The sequence below is a fragment of the Rhinolophus sinicus genome, chromosome 7, assembly GCF_057876585.1.
Source record: "Rhinolophus sinicus isolate RSI-liver-muscle chromosome 7, RSI-T2T, whole genome shotgun sequence".
NCBI lineage: Eukaryota > Metazoa > Chordata > Mammalia > Chiroptera > Rhinolophidae > Rhinolophus > Rhinolophus sinicus.
Window position 1 is genome coordinate 16,906,328 of NC_142507.1, and position 19,489 is coordinate 16,925,816.

The 19,489-nt window shown below is 40.2% G+C and overlaps 1 protein-coding gene across 2 annotated transcripts in view; it reads left to right on the forward strand.

Annotated features, from left to right (window-relative positions):
• Window positions 1-1,103: 1,103 nt before the first annotated feature.
• The window catches only part of ASPH (aspartate beta-hydroxylase), a 196,583-nt gene continuing 178,197 nt past the window's right edge, over window positions 1,104-19,489 (forward strand). The window contains exon 1 of one of the 2 annotated variants that reach the window (XM_074318815.2): window positions 1,104-1,465. In XM_074318815.2, coding sequence (XP_074174916.2) covers window positions 1,351-1,465 — 115 coding nt within the window. In that variant the 5' untranslated portion in view covers window positions 1,104-1,350. The remainder of the gene's footprint in view (window positions 1,466-19,489) is intronic. The other variant, XM_019752429.3, reaches the window with a different exon arrangement.

A 19,489-nucleotide genomic window follows, 5' to 3' on the forward strand; every position in this document is an offset into this window, starting at 1 on the left:
GCTGACCATTCACAGCAGAAGAGGTGGGTACGTCCAGGGATCTGGCAATGGGGGATGGGACAGCTGGAGAAGAGGAATAAAACAAGATGTCACAGGGCAACCACTGTCTCTGGGTCCTGTGCCCTCTTGCAGACATTCCCAGGAGGTGCTCTGAAACACGGTCAAGAATTGGGGGAAGGTCTTAAGAAGTTGCCAGAAATGTATCAAATCAACGAACATTTCTTGCTTGTTTGTTAGGCACCAAGCACTGTGTTGGCAGTGAGGGACACAAAGATGAAAATGACGTCCCTGACTTCAAATCCCTGTCTGGTTCATCCACCGGTCCAAGGATTTTTCAGATCACGTGCAGAATTCAGAGGAAGCACAGGTTCAGAATCTGCGACTACACAGGGCACCCACGGTGGGAGCATCAGAGAAAGAGGCGTGGAGACACAGCTCCGCAGAGGGCGATTTCAGTTACAGGGTGTCCTCCAGGACAAGAAAATGAACTTTTTGTTTTGCATTTACATTTGCACCTCTTAACTAAGATTCTCTGGAAATATTGATGGCACAAACGAAATGAAGTCGTGCTTTAAAACCTAGTCGACCAACTACGTGTGGCTTAAGCACTGAACTACTCCTAACATCACCGTTTCAGAAACGTCTTAATGGTAACACCAAGAAGAAGCCCATCTCTTTCGCAAGAAGAGGGACTGAATTCTGCGCATAGGGAAGTGGCGCACGGACGAAACCCCCAGGAAAGGGCCAAGAGGCGGCGCGCTCAGGCAGGACTCTGCACACGTGTCCGCCCGCCCCGCCCCCGCGCCCCGCCCCCTCCCGATCGTGCGGGGTCCTCCAACGCTCGCGAGAGCCCTCTCGGCTCCCACGTTTGCCACGTTCCAAAGGACTAGGACAGATTGGAAAGCCGAAAGCGGCTCGCTCTCACCGGCGGCTGCGTCGCGGTAGAACAGCCCCAAGTCTGCAGGAGGCGGAGAACCGTGGCCGAGCTCCACCCCCTCGTAGAAGCCCTTGTGGTTGGTTCGGACGCCGTCACTCAGCCCTCTGCGGGCCGTGGGGGATCCAGGAGGCGGGCTCGGCCGGGAAGGGGCGTGGCCGAGAGGGCGGGCTAGCCGCGCGCTCCCGCCTCTGGAGGCATCGCAGGCTCGGCGCTCGCGAGGGCTGGGCGCGCGCAGCCGGCTCGCGGGCGAAAGTCCTCGGAGGCGCGGCGGGAGCTGCTGAACGCAGGCGCTGCTGCCTGAGCCGCGGCCCGCACCCGCTGCAGCGCCCGCCGCGGTCAGCGGTCCCGGAGGCCCGGTGTCGCCTACGCACTGAGGCAGTCCCCACCCCTCGCCTGCTCCAGCGGTGCGCGACATGGCCCCGCGCAAGAATGCCAAGGGCGGCGGCGGCAACAGCAACAGCAGCAGCAGCAGCAGCAGCGGCTCCGGCAGCAGCAGTGGCGGCAGCAGCAGCCCGGGGGCCCGGAGAGGTCAGAGGCACTCTGGGAGGGGTCTGGGGCCCGGAGCCGGGGCCGGCCCGGGGTTGGGGTCCGGGCGGCGGGCGACGCGGTCCCGTCTCCCCAGGTCCCGTCTCCGCAGGTCCCGCCGCGCGTCTCCTCCATCCTCTGTGTGGTTCCTCCTCTTGGCGCGGGCGGAGGCCGCGTTTGGTGGGCCTGGCAGACGGGCTGGAGGGGCCCGTGCAGCGGGGTCCGGGCCTCGGGTCTGTCACGCCGGGGAGCCCCTTCTCGGCTGGTCCCTCACCTGCAGGGCGCAGCGGAGATGCAGGTTACTGAGCGAGACTTTCTTGCCTTTCCCTGAGATTGAAGATGGGAGTAAGAGAAGCGGTTTACCTTTTCCTTTCATATTTTGGGGAGTTTAGAATGAGCCTGAGTCGGAGAAAATAAGTTCCTGCCAGATCAGCCGCTTTTAAGAGCAGGTCAAAGGATAATGTATGCGGAGTGGGGTGTGTGTGCGGGGAGTGATCTGAAGGTTCTTGGAAATTATTGTAAATATTTTTGCCTTTATGTAGCTTTCATAACATGCGTTGTAATTGCCTTTAAAGTATCACAGAATACTATAGAATACTGGGCAAGCTTCTCTATTACTACTGTCTTTTCTTTAAAAAAAAAAAAAATCTATTGGATATTCACCTTTCTCCTCCATGTACTTACCCGGCAAAGAGAGAGAGCATATGTTTTAAATCTGTTTCATCTCATATTTCAGTGGTTCTCTGTTTCTTTTATACTTCCTTTGACTCATAGGGTATTGGAACTGCTGTACACATGTGTGCTGAATGTGAGTGTAAACTTTCTTTTTTAAAGTGATCATTTGAAATGATTTAGACTCCTTTTGTTTCCTGAGGTCTGCATGTACTGTATTTATACTTATCCGGAAAATAAAGCAGATAACCATAGCCCTGCTACAAAGAACTATTGGTTTATAGCACTTATCAGTATCTAAAATTATCCTATTTATTTATTTTTGTGTGTATTGTCTTCCTGCCTTACTTCTTCCTCTTGTTCACTCCTGTTCACAACTCCTAGAATGACCCTGGCCCTTAGTAGGTGCTCAATAAATACTTGATTAGTGAATGAATTAATACATTTAAATGGTGAAAGTAGTGCAGTTAAAATCATTGCACAAATTTACATTCTGAGAACCAATATTTGTATTGTCAACGGAAAAAGTTTGAAGTTCAAAGTGAGCCTATCAATTCACCTTTAACATAAAATGTTTGCCTTCCTTTGTCACTAGTCCTTAAATACCAGTAGATGACTTAAACAGGCAGATGAGGAGATGAACTGGCTCAGGCAGATCTGGCTGCATTTTTTATAGCTTCTAAATGAGAAGAGAGAGTATGCGGGTTAAGCACCCACAGAAAGCTGGTGAACAAGGCTTTGATGTTCATTGTTTTCAAGTTTTCTGTAGCTGTTTACAAGTGAAGCACATCTTTGTTTCATCTTATCCTTTTCGATCATGAGAGGACTGATTGCATCTGAAGAAGCCACTTTGTATGGCCTGTTATTGGTAAGAATAAGTATTAGGAAATGTGTACGTATTGTGTTGCCACCCCCAGTGATTCAAGAACTGAACCAGTTTTAACAGGCAGGTAATAAATGTAGGAAATGTTATGACCTAAATGAATGTATTCTGACTTTCATATTCAGGCATTTTAGAGCAAGCTTTGTCCATATTTGAAGATCTACAGCCTTTTAAGCATTTTACACATTGATTCCTTAATTGTCATGCAAGAGACATGTGTAAAAGAGAATATATATTTAAAAAAGCACCTGTATTAACAAAACAAAACAAAAAACCCCAAAGCATTTAAAGAGTTGGTATTGAAGTCTTCCATGTTACATAATGAGTATTGTTTTTCCACGGTTGTTTTTTTTTCAGTGAATATTGAGTTCTGACTGTGTGCCAGGTAGAAGGCACTGGAGATGGAAATGAAGATTCTTTCCGTCATGAACAGTTATGCGGCACTGTGACAGTGATTCTATTTAATATTGTTTGCGTGTAGAAGGATATACCTGAAAGATAAAGCCAACTTCTCTTGTTGCTGTTTATTGAGTCATTGAAGTATAGACATCGATGGCCAAACCATTCCTGTCTGCTGGGAAATCATGGAACTGAAGACATTTTAGCAGTGGCATTAGTGGGAGGCCCATTTGCTTCCCTCCTCTGATCTTATAGATGAGGAAACTAATGTCCAGAAAGGTTGTCTAGTTCATTAAAGACTGTGTAAGTCTTGGAAACCCACGTAGTTAATGGAAGATCCAAGACTACAACCGAGGTTTTCTGTCATGCATCCATTGTACCATCATACTTGAATTTTAGGTTGTCTAATTTGTAAGATTTTGTGAGAGTCTTGGAATCGAAGTAGATTATTTCTTAAGTTTCCTTCTAGCTCTCTGGCACACTACATCTAGATATTTAGGAAAAGTGTGCTTTTGTCATATCACCAATTAAATTTTCTTTGGCTAAAATTACATTGGAAATAGTACATTTGAAAATCTTAGTTTGAGAAGTACATGGTCTCAAATTGTAAGTTTTTTGAGATATTTTACATTGAGAGTCTGAAGCTGATGATGATATTGGTCACTTTAAACATTATTGCTTCAATCGTATAAAAGTATGGGGTAAAAAGGACGCAGTCCCTTGAAGCATGCGTTTTAGGGAAAAGGTGGTTATTTGGCCTTTTGTTTATCTTGGTGGTCATTTTGTTGAAAAGTGTTGTTTGGAAACTGAAACTCTGGGGATTTATGTAACACTTAGATTTTTAAAGCAAGTGCCTTCTTTTCATTTTAGTCCATTTAAATTGAAAAGTGGTAAAATTTCTAGTTTCTTGCAGAGCTCAACTTTACCTTATTCAAGTTGTACTATTTAAAATATAAAAGAAACATGAGTCAATTGGACATCTTACCTTTCTTTAACTTGCATATAAAAAAATTTGATTTGTATGGCCAATTGGGGCCAGAGGAAACAAACCACTTTCAGATTTATTGATTTGAAAATCATGATGTACTTTTGGGCTTATTTTGTAGCACACAGACACTGGTGTGTGAATGCTTTTGTTTGTTTCCCTTTTCCCGTTTGTATCGTTCAGTCTTTCCCTGTACCTTCTAACATGCTACAGGGATGTAACATCTGTTTAATAGGATCGGTTGACTCCTATGGCACTTTACCAGTAGGTGTCACTGTAGAACACTATTTCCTCCTTTAATTTGAAGCTTCAGATTATGTAACACCAATTAGGTTTTATTTAATCAGCCCTGTACATACTCAAAACTATTGATGGACAACTACTTACGAAGTCTTAGCCACTTCTCTCAAAGTCTCCAACAGTAGATTTTGAAATTTAATAGTAAGAGTTTGTCCACAGGAGCCGTATTTATTCTGGCTCCTCTTATGTATTAATAGAATTAAATGCATTCATACATTACCTGTAAAATGTATACATATTCATGTATAAGTTTCATTTGATGGGTATTAATCATTTAGAAAATGTTTTCTTTCTCCTTGCAGTGTCTCTGAGACTACTTAGTAACTAACGAATACAATACACTGCTGATTGATTCCTGGCGGCCTTGAATGAAGAGGCCTTGGTGAAATTCCCTTTCTTTAACCCACTATCAGTTAGGGCCATTTGCTTAGTCCTGCCTTAGTCATCCTAAAATGACAAGATAGGAAGGCCGTAATGCTTCCGCTACAAGAACTGTGCGTTATTTTGGGTTCACTGGAACAACAGTTTGTCCATTTGGCCAGATCATATACCAAATACTAAAAAATGTCCTGAGGGAATTCTTGAATACATCTTTAAAAGACCAAACATATTAACCTGTATTGGGCTTAGGAAATGAAAGGGAAGATTTATATTTTAGTCTTATTTTACAGTCCTGTATCTCAGAGATTACTAGAAAATGAGAGGTTTTCATTTTCAGCTAATTACCAATGGAGTAACTCTGATGAAGGCTCATGTGGGCCATCCACCTTATTTTTAGTTAGTATCAGAGATTAACCCCTGAGCTCTCCGGTCCCAATAGAATAAACTTTTTTTTCTCTGGAAATGCAGTGTAGTTTGGGAGAGTCTCTTGACCTGATTCATTATCTATTTACGAAAACCCTGTGGTAAGTCACTCAAAATCTCTAATCTCGATCTCCTCGAATGGGAAGAATTATTCTCTCCTTTCAGAGTTGTGATAGCCCTAAAACCAATTTTATATGCCTTCCTGTTTCTGAGGTGTTTTCATTAAAGTACTTCTAATGTAAGAATGGGTATAAAACTTTGGAGAATATAAGGATATAGAGCAGGCCATTTGTTGCATGCTTGAAATTTTTAGTTGATATACTGGGAAAAAATCATTTTTGTTATTTTATATTCTGTAGCATCTATGTTTTAAATAAAATGGATGTTCTAGAGGTTGTTTTTATACTGTGGCCTTGAGTACTACTTGACACATTTCTGTTTCCCTCTGGGGGTGTAAGTATCCCAGTTGCTTATCAGCCTTCAAGTTACTCATTTATTCTCTAATCCCTCTGAGGTCTGTAACACTGTTTTATTTTACTGGAGCTCAGATACATTTTAGTCTTTTGATGCTCTTCCAACACACTGTTTTTAATGTGAAAATATGCAACTTAGTTTGTGACTTGGATACTTCTGCATCTCCTAAGTGGTTTGATGACTTCATTCTGTACCAAGAGACAATTTTTTTTTTCAATTCCCTAAATGAAACTTGTGTGTACATAAAACCTGTCTACAATTTACCCAAATCTTTGGGGAAAGCCTCAGCCATCTCTCTGTTGGGAGACATGTGTTTTTGGTGTCTGCTGACCAAGGTCCACTTAGCACTGCATGCATGGGTCACTGTCTGTCTGGGGGGACACATGTCTGGTTCTGTCCTGCAATTCTGGCCGTTTTATTAGAGGACTAGATTAGGATGGTTGTTTCTTCCTTTTCTTCCCCGTGTGCCTCTGTAAGGGTATATTCTGGAGCCCAGAGCTTTCACCTTTTGACTTTCTTCTCTTCTGGTAGTGCTGGGAGCCAAGGTGATATTTTCTTGTTAGTCATCATTTTAAAATTTTATTTATTTTCCTGCTGTTGGGTGCCTCAGGCATTTGGTTTGTTTTTCAGGTATGTATCTTGGTTACTTTTGGCTGATATGGTTATCTTTTAATGGCAAATCACTGACTATAATTTAGTTCTGATTAGATTGATGACGCATGAAGACAAATTTACTGTAGATAACCTGTTAGACTCAAAGGAAATTTTGAGCTCACTTGGTGAGTAAATCTTTTTAAAAATAGTTAACTGAAATCGTTTGCAGGGTGTGGGCTATGCCTTGACCCTCTGTGAGATCCAGGTGGCTTGCCTGGTCGTTCTGGGTGCAATGTGACTGTGGTCATCTGTCCTAGATGCTTTCTGTGCTCTAGTTTAGGGTTCACGAGTGAAATGGGGCTGGGGATGGTGGAGGAGGGGTGTCCAGTTACAGCAGAGTGGACGCCACTATCGCTGTACTTGGAGAAAGGCCAGCACTTCTCTCCCACAAATTTGCCTGCAGATTTAACCCAGTGACTCATTCTGTACGGAAGCCAGCAAGCATCAGTCTTAATTTTAAAGTGAGAGAATATTGTTTGATAAAATCATTTTAGTCCGTAACCAGAATTGTGTAACTGCCTTTTCTCATATTGTATGTTTGCATGTTTGGCAGCCTTTTCTGGCTTCCATGTTGCAGGGTCACTGCTGTTTTGTTCTGGCCTGTCCCTCGCCTGTCTCGAACTCCTGTTTCTTGTCTATTATCCTGCTAACATACAATTTCCCTCCTGTCTTACACCCTGTGTTTAATTTCAATTTTCCTGAGCTGGTATACTGAAAAGCCTTTTTGGTGTTAAGTTCACATGTAAATTTTATTTAGGAGCAGTTAATATTTTTTCTGACATGAAAATAAAATCTGTGTTGTTAATGTTTATTGAAAGAAGAACATTTAATTTCACTTTTCCATTCTTTGAATGAAATCAGTTTAAATAAGATATTTGTCACTTACTACGTTTTGTAAATTATTTCATGCTGTTTGACAGTGAGCCAGCTCTTCTACTAGAATGTAAATATTTCTATGTACTTCTCTTTAAAATTCTGTTTGCAATATTTTACATAGGTATAAAGAGTAATGTAGTGAATACCCGTGTAGCCACCATACAAGTGAAAAAATAAAATGTTACCAAATTCTTGGTTTCTCCTCTTCTGTGTTATCCCTTCCCAGCCACTCCTGTACATTTTGTGATAACCATTCTCATGCATTTCTTTATAATATATAGACACACAAATAATACATAATGTAAAGTTATGCTGCACATTATATATTATCTACTCATTCGTGTGAAATATATCTATGTTAAAAGCAATGTATATTAAAGCTGCTTAGGAAGTATCCTAAGTGTATAGAAATGTATGTATACATGTCTCACACATGTTAAACGTTTTATGACTAGGCTCACGGTTGGCATACTAGTTAGACCCCATTTGTTTGAGATTCTACCAAACTCTGGTCTCCGTTTTCATATATATAGTCCTTCACTGCATGAAGTGCCTCTCTTGGTTGGCCATCCTTCTGTTGAAGACCACTTGGCTTATTTCGTTTTTCTTTTAAACTCCGCTACCCCGAGCAGTCTTCTGCTTGCCCATGCCCTGGTGTCCTAGTGCGGGATTCAGGATCGGAATTGTTGGGTCATAGCCAACACATATTAACCTTCACTAGATACTGCCATTTTTTTTTATTTTTTTTTAACCCCAAAGTGGCTGTATCACTTTTCACTCCCACCCACAAGGGGTAGAGCTCCCTTTGTGCTGTAACCTCATTTCCAACACTGGTAAGGTTTAGGATTTACAAGTTTGTGGGTGTGAAGTAGTATTTTGTGGTTTAAATTTGCATTTTCCTGATCACCATTGAGCTTACTAGTAACAGCCATTTGTGTTTCCTTTCCTGTGAATTGCCTCTTCATGTGTTTTGCCTATTTTATTTTGTATTTTTAGTTTTGATTTGTAGAATTTCTTTCTATATTCTGAACTTTTTGATTATGTTTGTGGTAAAGGGCTGCTGCCTGCCTGATTCTTCACATTGTCATTTCCTGTGGTATATTTTGTTGAACAGAATTTTTAGATTTTTAATAATAGTATAACTTTTCTATTTTCTACTTTATACTTTGTGCTTTTGGGTTTTAAGATATCCTTTCTACCACAGAAATCATAAAATGTTCTGTTTTTTTCTAAAATATCTTAAGTTTTGGCTTTTCACATGTATATGTCTAAACTGCAGATTAGGACGTGTGAACCTGTATCTTATTGTTCATTGTGAGGTAGGGATCTACTTCAGTATTTTTAAAGAGTGGGTAATGAAAGCTTCCTGTACCATTAGTTGAAGTGCCTTCTTTCTACATGAAGCTGAGTGTCGCCTGTTGTGTATAAGTCTGTCTGGCTCTGTTCTGTTCCCGGTATGTAGGAGCAATACCCCACACAGCTGCTCTCTATGGCATATCCGCTTGGGCAAGTACGTCTAGCCTGGCTTTTACGCCATTGTCCTTGCTGTTTGGGGACCTTTCCTCGTCAGGTTTGTACATTTTAGAATCTGCTTATCGAGTAAGTTTCATGAAAAATATTTCAGGATTTTGACTGACGTTGTATTGAATTTACAGAACAATTTGGAACAAATGCACATTTATAACACTGTGTCTTCCTATACATGAACATAGTATAATTTCCTATTTATTTAAATGTTATTATTCATTTTTATAATTTTATCCAAAAGTCATACACGTCTTTTATTCGATTTCATACACATCTTTTATTCTAGGTCCTTTTTTTAAACTAACATTTTATTATGAAAAAACTAAAATACGCACCCAAGTTAAAAGAATTGTATAATGACCCCACCACCTAAATTTTACAGTGGTTAACATTTAATATGTTTGCTTTATATCATATTCATCAATTAATCTTGTTCTTTTATGCATTTCAAAATAAGTTGTAGACACGAGTATACCTCACTCCTAAGCATGTATGCATTAGAGCTCAACATTTATGTTTTTTACCCCCTGAGGTAATGTTTTCATATGTTGAATTGCACAAATCATAGTGTACGGTTTAAAGAGTATTTATAAATGTATGCATCCGGGTAACCTCACAACCTATTAAGACAGACAATATGCCCATCACCCCAGAAAAGGCTTTTAAGCCCATTCCATGCGCCACCCCAGCTGTCAGAGGCAACTATTGTCCTTAACTTTCTCACTATAAATTGATATTGTCTGTCGTAGAACTTCATTGTGTGAGTACTTTTGGTGTAAGGCTTCTTTCTCTCAGCGTATTTTTGAGGTTCACCCATGTTACATGTTCCCTTTTATTGGCAAGTAGGCCACTGAATGACTATAGCACCCTGTGTGTGTCCAGTCTTTTATTGGTGACACTTGGGTTAGTCCTGGTTTGGACTAATATAAAGGAAATTCTATAAATATTGTAGAAGTTTTTTGGTTTTTTGGTTGACACATGTCCTCATTTCTCTTGAGCAAATACCTAGGAGAGGAATTATTGGCCTGTAGGGTAGGGGCACGTTTAGTTTTGTAAAAAACCTGCCAAACTGTTTCCAAAGTGGTTGTACAATGTATTTTGCACTTTCACCAACAATGTGTGGTAATTCTAGTTGTTCTACATCTGTACCAACATTTGGTGGTGTCAGTTTGCTTATTTTTTTCCATTCTGGTAGCTGTTTAGTGGTTTTTCATTGTAATTTAAAATTATATTTCCCTGATGACTAATGAATGATGTCATACACTTTTTCTTGTGCTTATTGGCTGTACACGTGTTCTTTTGTGAAGTTTCCATTTATCTTTTGCCCATATTTTATTGCTTTTTTTTGTCTTTTGTTATTGATCTGTATATTTTAAGTATTCTGGATAGAAATTCTCTTCAGATATATGTATTGCAAATATTTCTCCTAATCTGTAGCTTACCTATTCATTTTCTTAATAGTATTTTTGAAAAGCAAATATTTTTAATGTTGATGTTTATTTAATTTTTTAAAGGTTTTTGCTTTCTGTATCTTGTCTAAGAAACTTTTCCTTTTCCTGGGTCACAAAGCTATCCTCCTGTATTTTCTTCTACAAGTTTAATAGACTTAGTTTTTATGTTTAGGTCTCTGATCCATCTCAAATCAACTTTGGATTAGTTTTATGTTTTGCCACATGGGTATCCAGTTGTCTGGTGCCATTTGTTGAAAAGACTTTCACCATAGGATTGCTTAAAAGTGCCTATGTCAGAAATCAAATGACAATATAATATCTACGTGTGTGTGTGTGTGTGTGTGTGTGTGTGTGTGTGTCTTATAAGTCTATTTCTGGGTCTCGATTCTAATTTTGTTGTTGTTGTTACCTATTTGTCCTTAGGCCTTTACCACAGACTTTTGATCACTCTAGCTATATAGTAAATCTTAAAATCAGGCAGTATAAACCTTCCAACTTTGTTGTCCCTTTTAAAATAGCTCTGGCTCTTCTAGGTCCATTGTATAACCGTATGTATTTTAGAATCAGCTTGTCAGTTTCTGTAGACTAAAGCATGCTAGGGTTTATAATTAGAATTCAGTTGAATGTATAGACCCAGTTTGGGTGAATTGACATCTTACTGATACGTCTTACAATCCATGGCAGTGGGATATCTTCATTTATTTAGGTTCTTTAGTACCTTTCTGCCTTGTTTTGTAATTTTTATTATTAAGGTCTTACACGGTTTTTGTTAAATATTTTTCTAAATTACGCTTTTTAATGTTATTTAATATGGTATTTTAAAAATGTTCATTTCCTATTGTTTCATGCTGGTATATGCACATTGAACTGATGCATGTACCTTATGTCATGTGACTTTGCAACATTCATTTATTCTAGTAGTGTTTTTAAAAACTGGATTCCTTGGGATTTTCTATATAAATATCATGTCACCTGCAAATAAAGACAGTCTTACTTCTTTTCTAACCTGTGTACCTTTTATTTCTTTTCTTGCCTTACTGCACTATCCGACCTCCAGTACAGGGCTGCATAGAAATGATGAGAGTTGACATTCTAGCTTTGTTCCTGATTTTAGTGACAAAGTGTTTGGTATTTCATCATTAAGTATAATATTAATTCTAGGTGTTTGGTAGACGCTTTTTATCAGATTGGGGGAATTCCTTTGTATTTCTAGATTGGGAATTTTGTCAAATATTGTTTTCTCTCATTAAAATAATCATGCAGCTTTTTTCCTTTATATTGTTAATACAATAAATTATATGTATATATGGATACTTTGAAGGTGAGTGAAATCACCCTTGCATTCCTGGAATAAGCCTCAGTTGGTCGTGATGAACTATGCTTTTTATATCATGCTTTATTTGCTAACATTTTGTCAACAGTTTTGCCTCTGTGTTCATGAGGAGTGTGGGCCGTCCTTTCGTTGCTCCTTCTCTTCCCCTCCTCCTTTCTCCCCTTCTGCCCTTTCTCCCCTTCCTAGGAATTATGACTAGCACTGATTTTTCTCTGCATCTGTTGAGATATTATATATGCGATATGTATGTATGATATATGTAATACATATATATCATTTTTCTCCTTCCATATTTTAATTGGTAAATTATAATAACAGGCGTTCTAATTTAACACCATTCTTACATTTCTGAGAAAAATCCTACCTTGTAACAACATATTTTTCAGTAGTAGTAGATTTGTTTTATTAATATATTTATAAGTACAATTGACCTATAATTTTCTTTGCTGGTTTTATTATCAAGGTTATTCTAGCCACATACATAAATTTAAGAGTAATTTCTCTTTATTTCTATTCTTTGGCATAGTCTTATAGGATTAATTACTTGGTAGAACTAAAATTTGAACCTTTTTGTCATTTACCCACCATGAAAGAGGATAGTGGATTAGGGAAAAGGGGAATATTTCACTTTTTAAATGTTTATATGACCATTTAAGTTACCTGTTTCTTCTTGAGTCAGGTTCAGGTTGGCTAAGTTATGTTTTTGTTTCTTCGTATGCACGTTGTATTGACTGAAAATGTGTTGTTTGTTTCTGTCGTTGAATTTTCAAACTTACTGGCCAAAGTTGTTTACGCTTTTAGCCGTACCTCTTGTAAACAGGATGTAGCTGTTGTATGCCTGCTATTACACTGCAGTAAAATAAATCTATTTTTTTAAAATCACTATATATTAAGCTCCTTTACATTGTAGCTACTTTTTTAGACACAAAGAATGTATTCTGAGTTTATTAAAGCCTTTGTGAAATAGACGGGATATTCTAGTATCTGTGAGAAGATAAGCCACTTACGATGGTCATTGGGTTGGATTGACTTGGTTTGGTGCCCTGTTTCCTCCTTAAGGGGTAATGACCGACGGTGGGTGCATTGCTTTGTTCAAAGATGAACTTACTCACTTCATGAACAAAACATAATGCTTATTTTCTGGAACTTTCAGATTTGTGTGCTTATTTTATGGGTTTTTACCTAGTTAGCCTATGTAGATATAACCAGTAAATAAACACACCTGGAGGCCTTGGGGGCCTGACATAGATCTAAGACCCAGATGCTGATGGACTCGGGGGCTCATCTGAGAGGTAGCAGTAGATTTATGTGCCAAACGCAACCCAGTGTTTCAGTTACCCTTTTACTCTGTAAGATTATAGAGGTAGGGCATTTTTAGAGTTAAATTAATGTACATGAAGATACAAAGCTGATGAGGAGATTGTATTTCTCTCATTTTATTTTTTTTTAGAAATAGGGCATTGTAAGTCCCCAAGCCACTTTTTAGAATTCTCTTGTGATCAGTAAGAAGACTGAATATGAATATGAATAGAGTAGGACAGGATTCACTAGCGTAAGTAAGTGCTGATTGGAATAAATTTAAACTACGCACAGTCTAGACTCCCCCCTTGGCTGGTCCCTCGGCGGCGCCTTGCAGCCTTCTGCGTGTTCCTAGAGGATTTCCTACCCACGTTTTCAGCACCATATACTTAAATCTTCAACTCTTTGGGCCTTACTGCTTCCCTTTCAGTTTTGACAGATGACTTCTTCCCATTGTGCAGAGACATCAGAGAACATTCTTTGAGAGGTGCTCATCCTTGCATGGCGGGTAGGGGTTGGCTTGTGAGTTGCATGACATTAGGGGAGAACCGACATGAGGCTGATTGCTCCCCTCGTGGGGAGACGGGGGTTAGGACACAGAATAGCTGCCAAAGCCAATGCAGTTTAGTATCCTGGAGTGATAGCGCCCTGATGGGGACATGAAACGTGCACAGCTGAGCTGGTGTATCTTCAACGTGGAGCTCAGCACATCCCCTTTTCTTTAGACTGAGGAGGCCCAGCAGGATGGTGAGTGAGTGGAGCTGAGCCAGTACCGCAGTCAGAATTGAAGGTCTGGGCTTTCACAGTGACACGCACTTTTGGATCACCACCTACCTCAGAGGAAAGCAGAGGCGTTTGGAAAGGAACCCTGCACCTTCTGGCGAAACCCTAAGTGGACACTGCCTTTGCACAGACTGAGCCATCACTCACTTCTCCCTGAGAACTCTTCTCTACCCCTCACACAGCACATACCCCTTTGTCTTTCTCATTTAATCTAAAACAAAGCAGCAGACACAAAAACCTCTTTCTACTTTGCCTCCTCTACCCAGCCAGATATGACAAATAAGTAGTATGCCGCTTTTCTCCTGCACCTCAGATCCTTCTGGCTGAGTCAACAGGGGCTGCCTAACCCCCGCCCCCGGGCTCATCTTGTTCCTTTCTCTGCTCCCTGAAGGCTGGTCTGCCCCAGGATGCTTGCCTTCACCCTGCTCTGATCCCAGGCCGCACACTCGCCAGAGCTTTAACTGCTGTCTGTTGCTAGCTCCCAACTCGGAAGCGCTCCCGAGCTCTAGATGTAAGTAGTGACAATAATGACAGAGGAAAAACACGGCGACCCCTCACTGAGCGCTGACTGTGGAAAACATTGTGTATGTCTTTCTATTTTAACATTTAATTCTCCGAATTCTCTTTCTGTAAATGAAGAAATGGGAGCTTAATTTGTCAAAGGTGATGGAGGACGAAAAAGTCACAACTGTAGTTTAGATCCCAGTTCTGACTGTAACAGTACATTAGTCGAACCTTTTAAATTCTCATTTGTTGCTTGGATTACTCATGACTGGTCCTGTTTCATCCTTATCTCATACTCTTAGGTTGGTGCAAAAGTAATTGTGGTTTAAAAGGTTAAGAATAATGGCAAACACCGCAATTACTTTTGCATCAACCTAATATCTCTATAAAGTGGAAGTTCTATCATGTCCCTTCCTTATTTGAAAACCTCGAGTAGTTCCCAAAGTAAAGAAGTTGAAATTCCCAAAGAAAGAGTTGAAATTTTTTAGTATGAACTAGGAGGCCCTTCATTGATCTTGCTCCTCTTACCCTCTAGCCATTCTCTGCTTCACCCTCTTTGTGTTTATATTAGTGACGTCACATTAACTGACTGTAGTCTCTATACTTGCACATGTTTCTTCTTCTAGGACAGCTTCTCACTTTCCCGGTCCCCGTGTGACTCCTGTATATGCTTCAGGATTTAGCTCCTTCATCAGTTCTTCCCTAATCTTCCTGTAGACCCTGTTTTAACCCCCACCCCACCCCCCAAGCAAGAGCATCTCTAGCGCTCTCTGCAGGACACAATTTTCATCGTTCATGTAATGGTTCCTTCAGCAGGTGAATGAGACCCAACCATGATATTAGGCACCAGAATATCGTCCGGCCGAACTAGGGTTGGGAGAGTTACTCTGTGTGTTTGACATACGTAGTAACCACCATGTTTTGTTTTCTTTTCATTCCTAGGACTTAAATGATTGTCTGGACAGAGTAGGTACTCAATAAATGTTGGCATGAACAAATACAGGTAAAAGTCTTCCCTCTGTAGACCAAAAGGGCCCTGAGGGTAGGGGCTGTGTTTTTGTGGCTTCTGCACTGCCTTGAATGTACTGAGTGCTTAAAAATTGTGTTGCATGGTGGGGCTATTTTAGGTTTATGTTACAGGCAAGAGTACAGAACAAAACATCCTGTTGATATTTGTAAGTATGGGCACTAAAGTAAGAAACTGGACTTACTAGCACTGCGTATACTTCACTGATGTGGGGAATTGTTGGAACTGATTGGGTCCTTTCATAGGTCCTGTTTAGGTAGCGTGCGAGCAGCTTTACAGTTACACCTGTAGGGAGCTATTCTGAAGCCATGAGACGCGTGCCCGGTGCCCTTTACTTTGTAGTTAGTTCCTTTTGATTGAGAAGGAGGTTGGACAGAAGCAGGCATTTCATCTGTTCTGCTTTTTGTGCCATTAGAAAAGCTCTGCTTACTTGACAAGATTTTTATTTCTCCCTCATTTTATTTTCAAATATGACTCATTTATTTGAATACTCTAATACTGCTAAATTTTTCTTCCTTTTTTTGATTTTGGCTTTTAAAATTTCTTTGTAAGAATTTTGAGTTAGTTCCTCCTTGACTTAAGACTAAGGTTTAGCAATTTTGGTTAAAAAATGTAAAACTATGAAGTGAACAGTGCTAACTTTTATGAAGAAGAGTTTGGAACACATTGTACCTTAAAGTGCTGTATCTTTAAAATTCAAGACTGTGATTCCTCCCAAGTGATTGTTTTCATCCATATTGTCCTATATACCTTTTACCCTAATATAGTGTTTACCAAAGTGAAATTTTATTTTGTTTTAATTTGTTTTTCTCCACTGGACTGTAAATTAAGTGGCCTCTCTTATGCTGTAGAGATTTCAAGAGTATTTACTGCATGTATGAATATTCAAGTGCGAGGAGAAAACTGGAAGCCATTTAAAATTTACCATCTTGTGATTTTTGTTACTTTGTATCTTAAAAATCTGTAGTAGGTTATAGAGCTGAAAGCACCTTCTTTCGCTGATCTGAATTATGTGTTGATCAGAAATGTTCTATTTAGGGCAATACTTTTACCCAGGATGGTGTTAGAAATATTTAAGCACTGGTATGGGAGAGGCCCACCCAGCCAGAAGGTAACCCATACCTGTGCTTGCTGCTGGAACGCCACCTTCTCTGTAATTTGCACAAAGCTGTGAGACTTCAGCCTTCTTAGCTTGTCAGATGTTTTGGGGGTCACACTCCTAGGAACCTTCAGCAGCAGACTAGATTATTATTGCAGGACAGAGCTAAGAGACCAGCATTTGAAGTATTTGCTGCAGCCTGGCTGCGCAGGGCAGTGGGGTGCTGGTTGACTTTTCTCCTGGGTAACCTCAGCCAGGGGAAGGAGGGAGTGCATTTGGTGAAGCTGCAGCTGAGGGAGGGGTTGTGGACGGAGCTCAGAGCAAAATGGGTCAGTGAGAGTACGATTAGGGGGCATCTCTGAACACGCGCTGACCTTGGCTGTCACTTTGGTTTTGACCTGGGGTGGGGTTGGGAGGAAAAGGACAGACTTGGGGTGTGCGGTGGGGCAGCCAAGTCGATGAGGGGTTCGGGCTGTACCTGCCCTGGCCATTCGGATCCCTTACCTAGAACATGCCTATCCTCTGCTGCTGTTTGGTTTTGTTTTGTTTTTGTTTTTTGTTTTTTTGTTTTTAAATACTCCATGTATATTGGATTTGCTTTACTATTTAGATGGGGCAAAAATAATTTACAGGTACTTTTCAGATTTTTGTGGGAACACTGTGTAAATTGTCCGGTGAGGGTAATGAGGACCTGTGCAGGCCCCTGCCCCTGGCGTGGGAATGCAGCAGGAAAACTAGCGCCCGCCTCCGGGAAGGTCACCATCCTACGGGCTGCAGAGCAGTCAGCGTTCGTTGAATGAATGAGGTGTGTGTGATCCAGGAGGAGGGAGACGAAGACTAAACTAAATGAGCTGAAGCTTCCCAAGACTTACAATGACAACCCCAACTACAGTTATCTGGAAGTTAACCGTTGGGGAATCATTAAAATTAGAGGAGGGGCCAAGGGCACTTGAGGAACAAATGGCTCATTTTCATTAAAGGAAAGAGAAGTAGACTCAGGGCAGCTGTGTACCAATGTCTCATCACCATGGGGGCTAATTCTAGAATTAACAATTATTTTTAAATACTTAGAAAAAAGCCACGAACACTAGGAGACACCAGAGGTTTACAAAGTGCAGGTTATTAAGAGAAACAAAAAATATGCATTTTGATAAGCTTTGTAGACTAAGTGATCAGAGTACAATCTTGTGATTTTTTTTTTCCTTACTTCACCAAGGTGTTTAATGGCATCTTCGAAAATCCCCCTGTGCGTAAAATGGTAAAACACAGGCCATACGATATAATTTGAATCATAGTTGACTGTAGAACTGTACCCACAGATTTCTGAATTAATGGGTTGATGTCAAACTGCAAGAGAGACTTGCCCAGTTAATGCTTATTAAATGTGTGTGTGGCACAGAGCTATGAGGGAAACATACTACGAAGAGAAAAAGACACACTCTGCAAAAGAATGGCCCGCTTAGGCAGGTGGGCCTTAACAGGGTTAGTTAGCACTTTTGCAAGATGAGCTCACTCTTTCGTATAAGCTAGGCGAGGCTTGAAGTAGTAATTCTTTTGTTTTTAAAGAAGGCGTAGTATTTTGTTTGGGTTTGGTGTTTTAATTGCTTGCAGTCTCAGAGGGAGTTGCCTGCATGATGTGACAGACAAAGAATCTCCTTCAGTATCAGCGGTACTAGTGACCAGAGTAAGGGAGGCGGAAATCCCACTCTGTGGGTCAGGCTGTACCTCCCAAGGACGAGGGCATTCTCAGACATCATTCCCGCAGAGTTCTCAAACCCGGAAAATTTAACACTGATACAGTATGATCTAAATGCACTCCATATATTCAGATTTCTCTAATTTGCTCGAGAAGCAGCCTTAAAACTTGAAGTTTAAATTTTTTTTTTTTTTAATCCAGTCATGAATGAACCTAGGGGATTTTAATATTTCAGATTCTTGGCCCTTACCAACTATCTGATTCTTTAGGACAAGAATTGGCTTGGAAATCTGTATTTTCCCAACTTTTTAATTTGAAAACATTCAAACCTTTAAGACATTTATAAGAAAGATCATTTAGATTCACCAGTTGCTGATACATTGATGCCTTTGCATTTTCTATTTATTCATTTTGCTGCTGACCCATTTGAAAGTTAAATCATGATACTTGACCCCTGACTTCTTGAGCATGGTTTTCCTCAGAACAGGGATGGCTCCAGCCTAAGCACAAGGTAAGTACCATGCTCAGGAAATTTCACACTGCTGCAATACTGTTACCTAAGTCCACATTCAAATTTTCCTAATTTATTACAACATTGTCCTTTAAACTGACCCTCCACATTTGATTTCTTGATGTCTCTCTTAAATAAGGATTTTTAAAATTAAATTAGATTTTCCCCCACAAAGTTTCACAGGTGAACTGTAGGCCTTCCCTTTAAAATATGTTGCTTTTTGTGGTTTTCTGAAGGTTTTATGAAGTGGACAGAGTGAAAAGCACAGAAAAGAGAAGCTTTTTGGTTTCTACTCATTACAACAGTCTGATAATTTAAATTTGTGAGTCATGATAAATTGGAAGGAAACATACAAATAAAAACACAAGTAAACTACTTCTTGAAAGAAGTCATGGGGTTCAAGTGTTGGCAAGGCTGTTGGGTGGCAGAAGAATTAGTTATTCCATCCAGTTGAATTTGAGGGGAAAATAACTGGCTGAGAAAATTTTTGTGACTCATTATAGCTAATGAAAATATTTCTTAAAATTATCAAAATTTCTCTTGGTTTTACCCTCTGTGATACGTACCACGAGTAGACATTTCTTTGACGTACTGACCTTTGATTTCATGACCTTCCTTTTCAGTGGTATAGTGTTTGAGCCAATAGCAGGGCTTCTGTCAATGATTGTATGTCACAGATCCACTGACTGTGCCACAGTAAGTGCTGAAGTAGACGTCCCATTTCAGAATGTGAAGCATGGAAACCCTGTT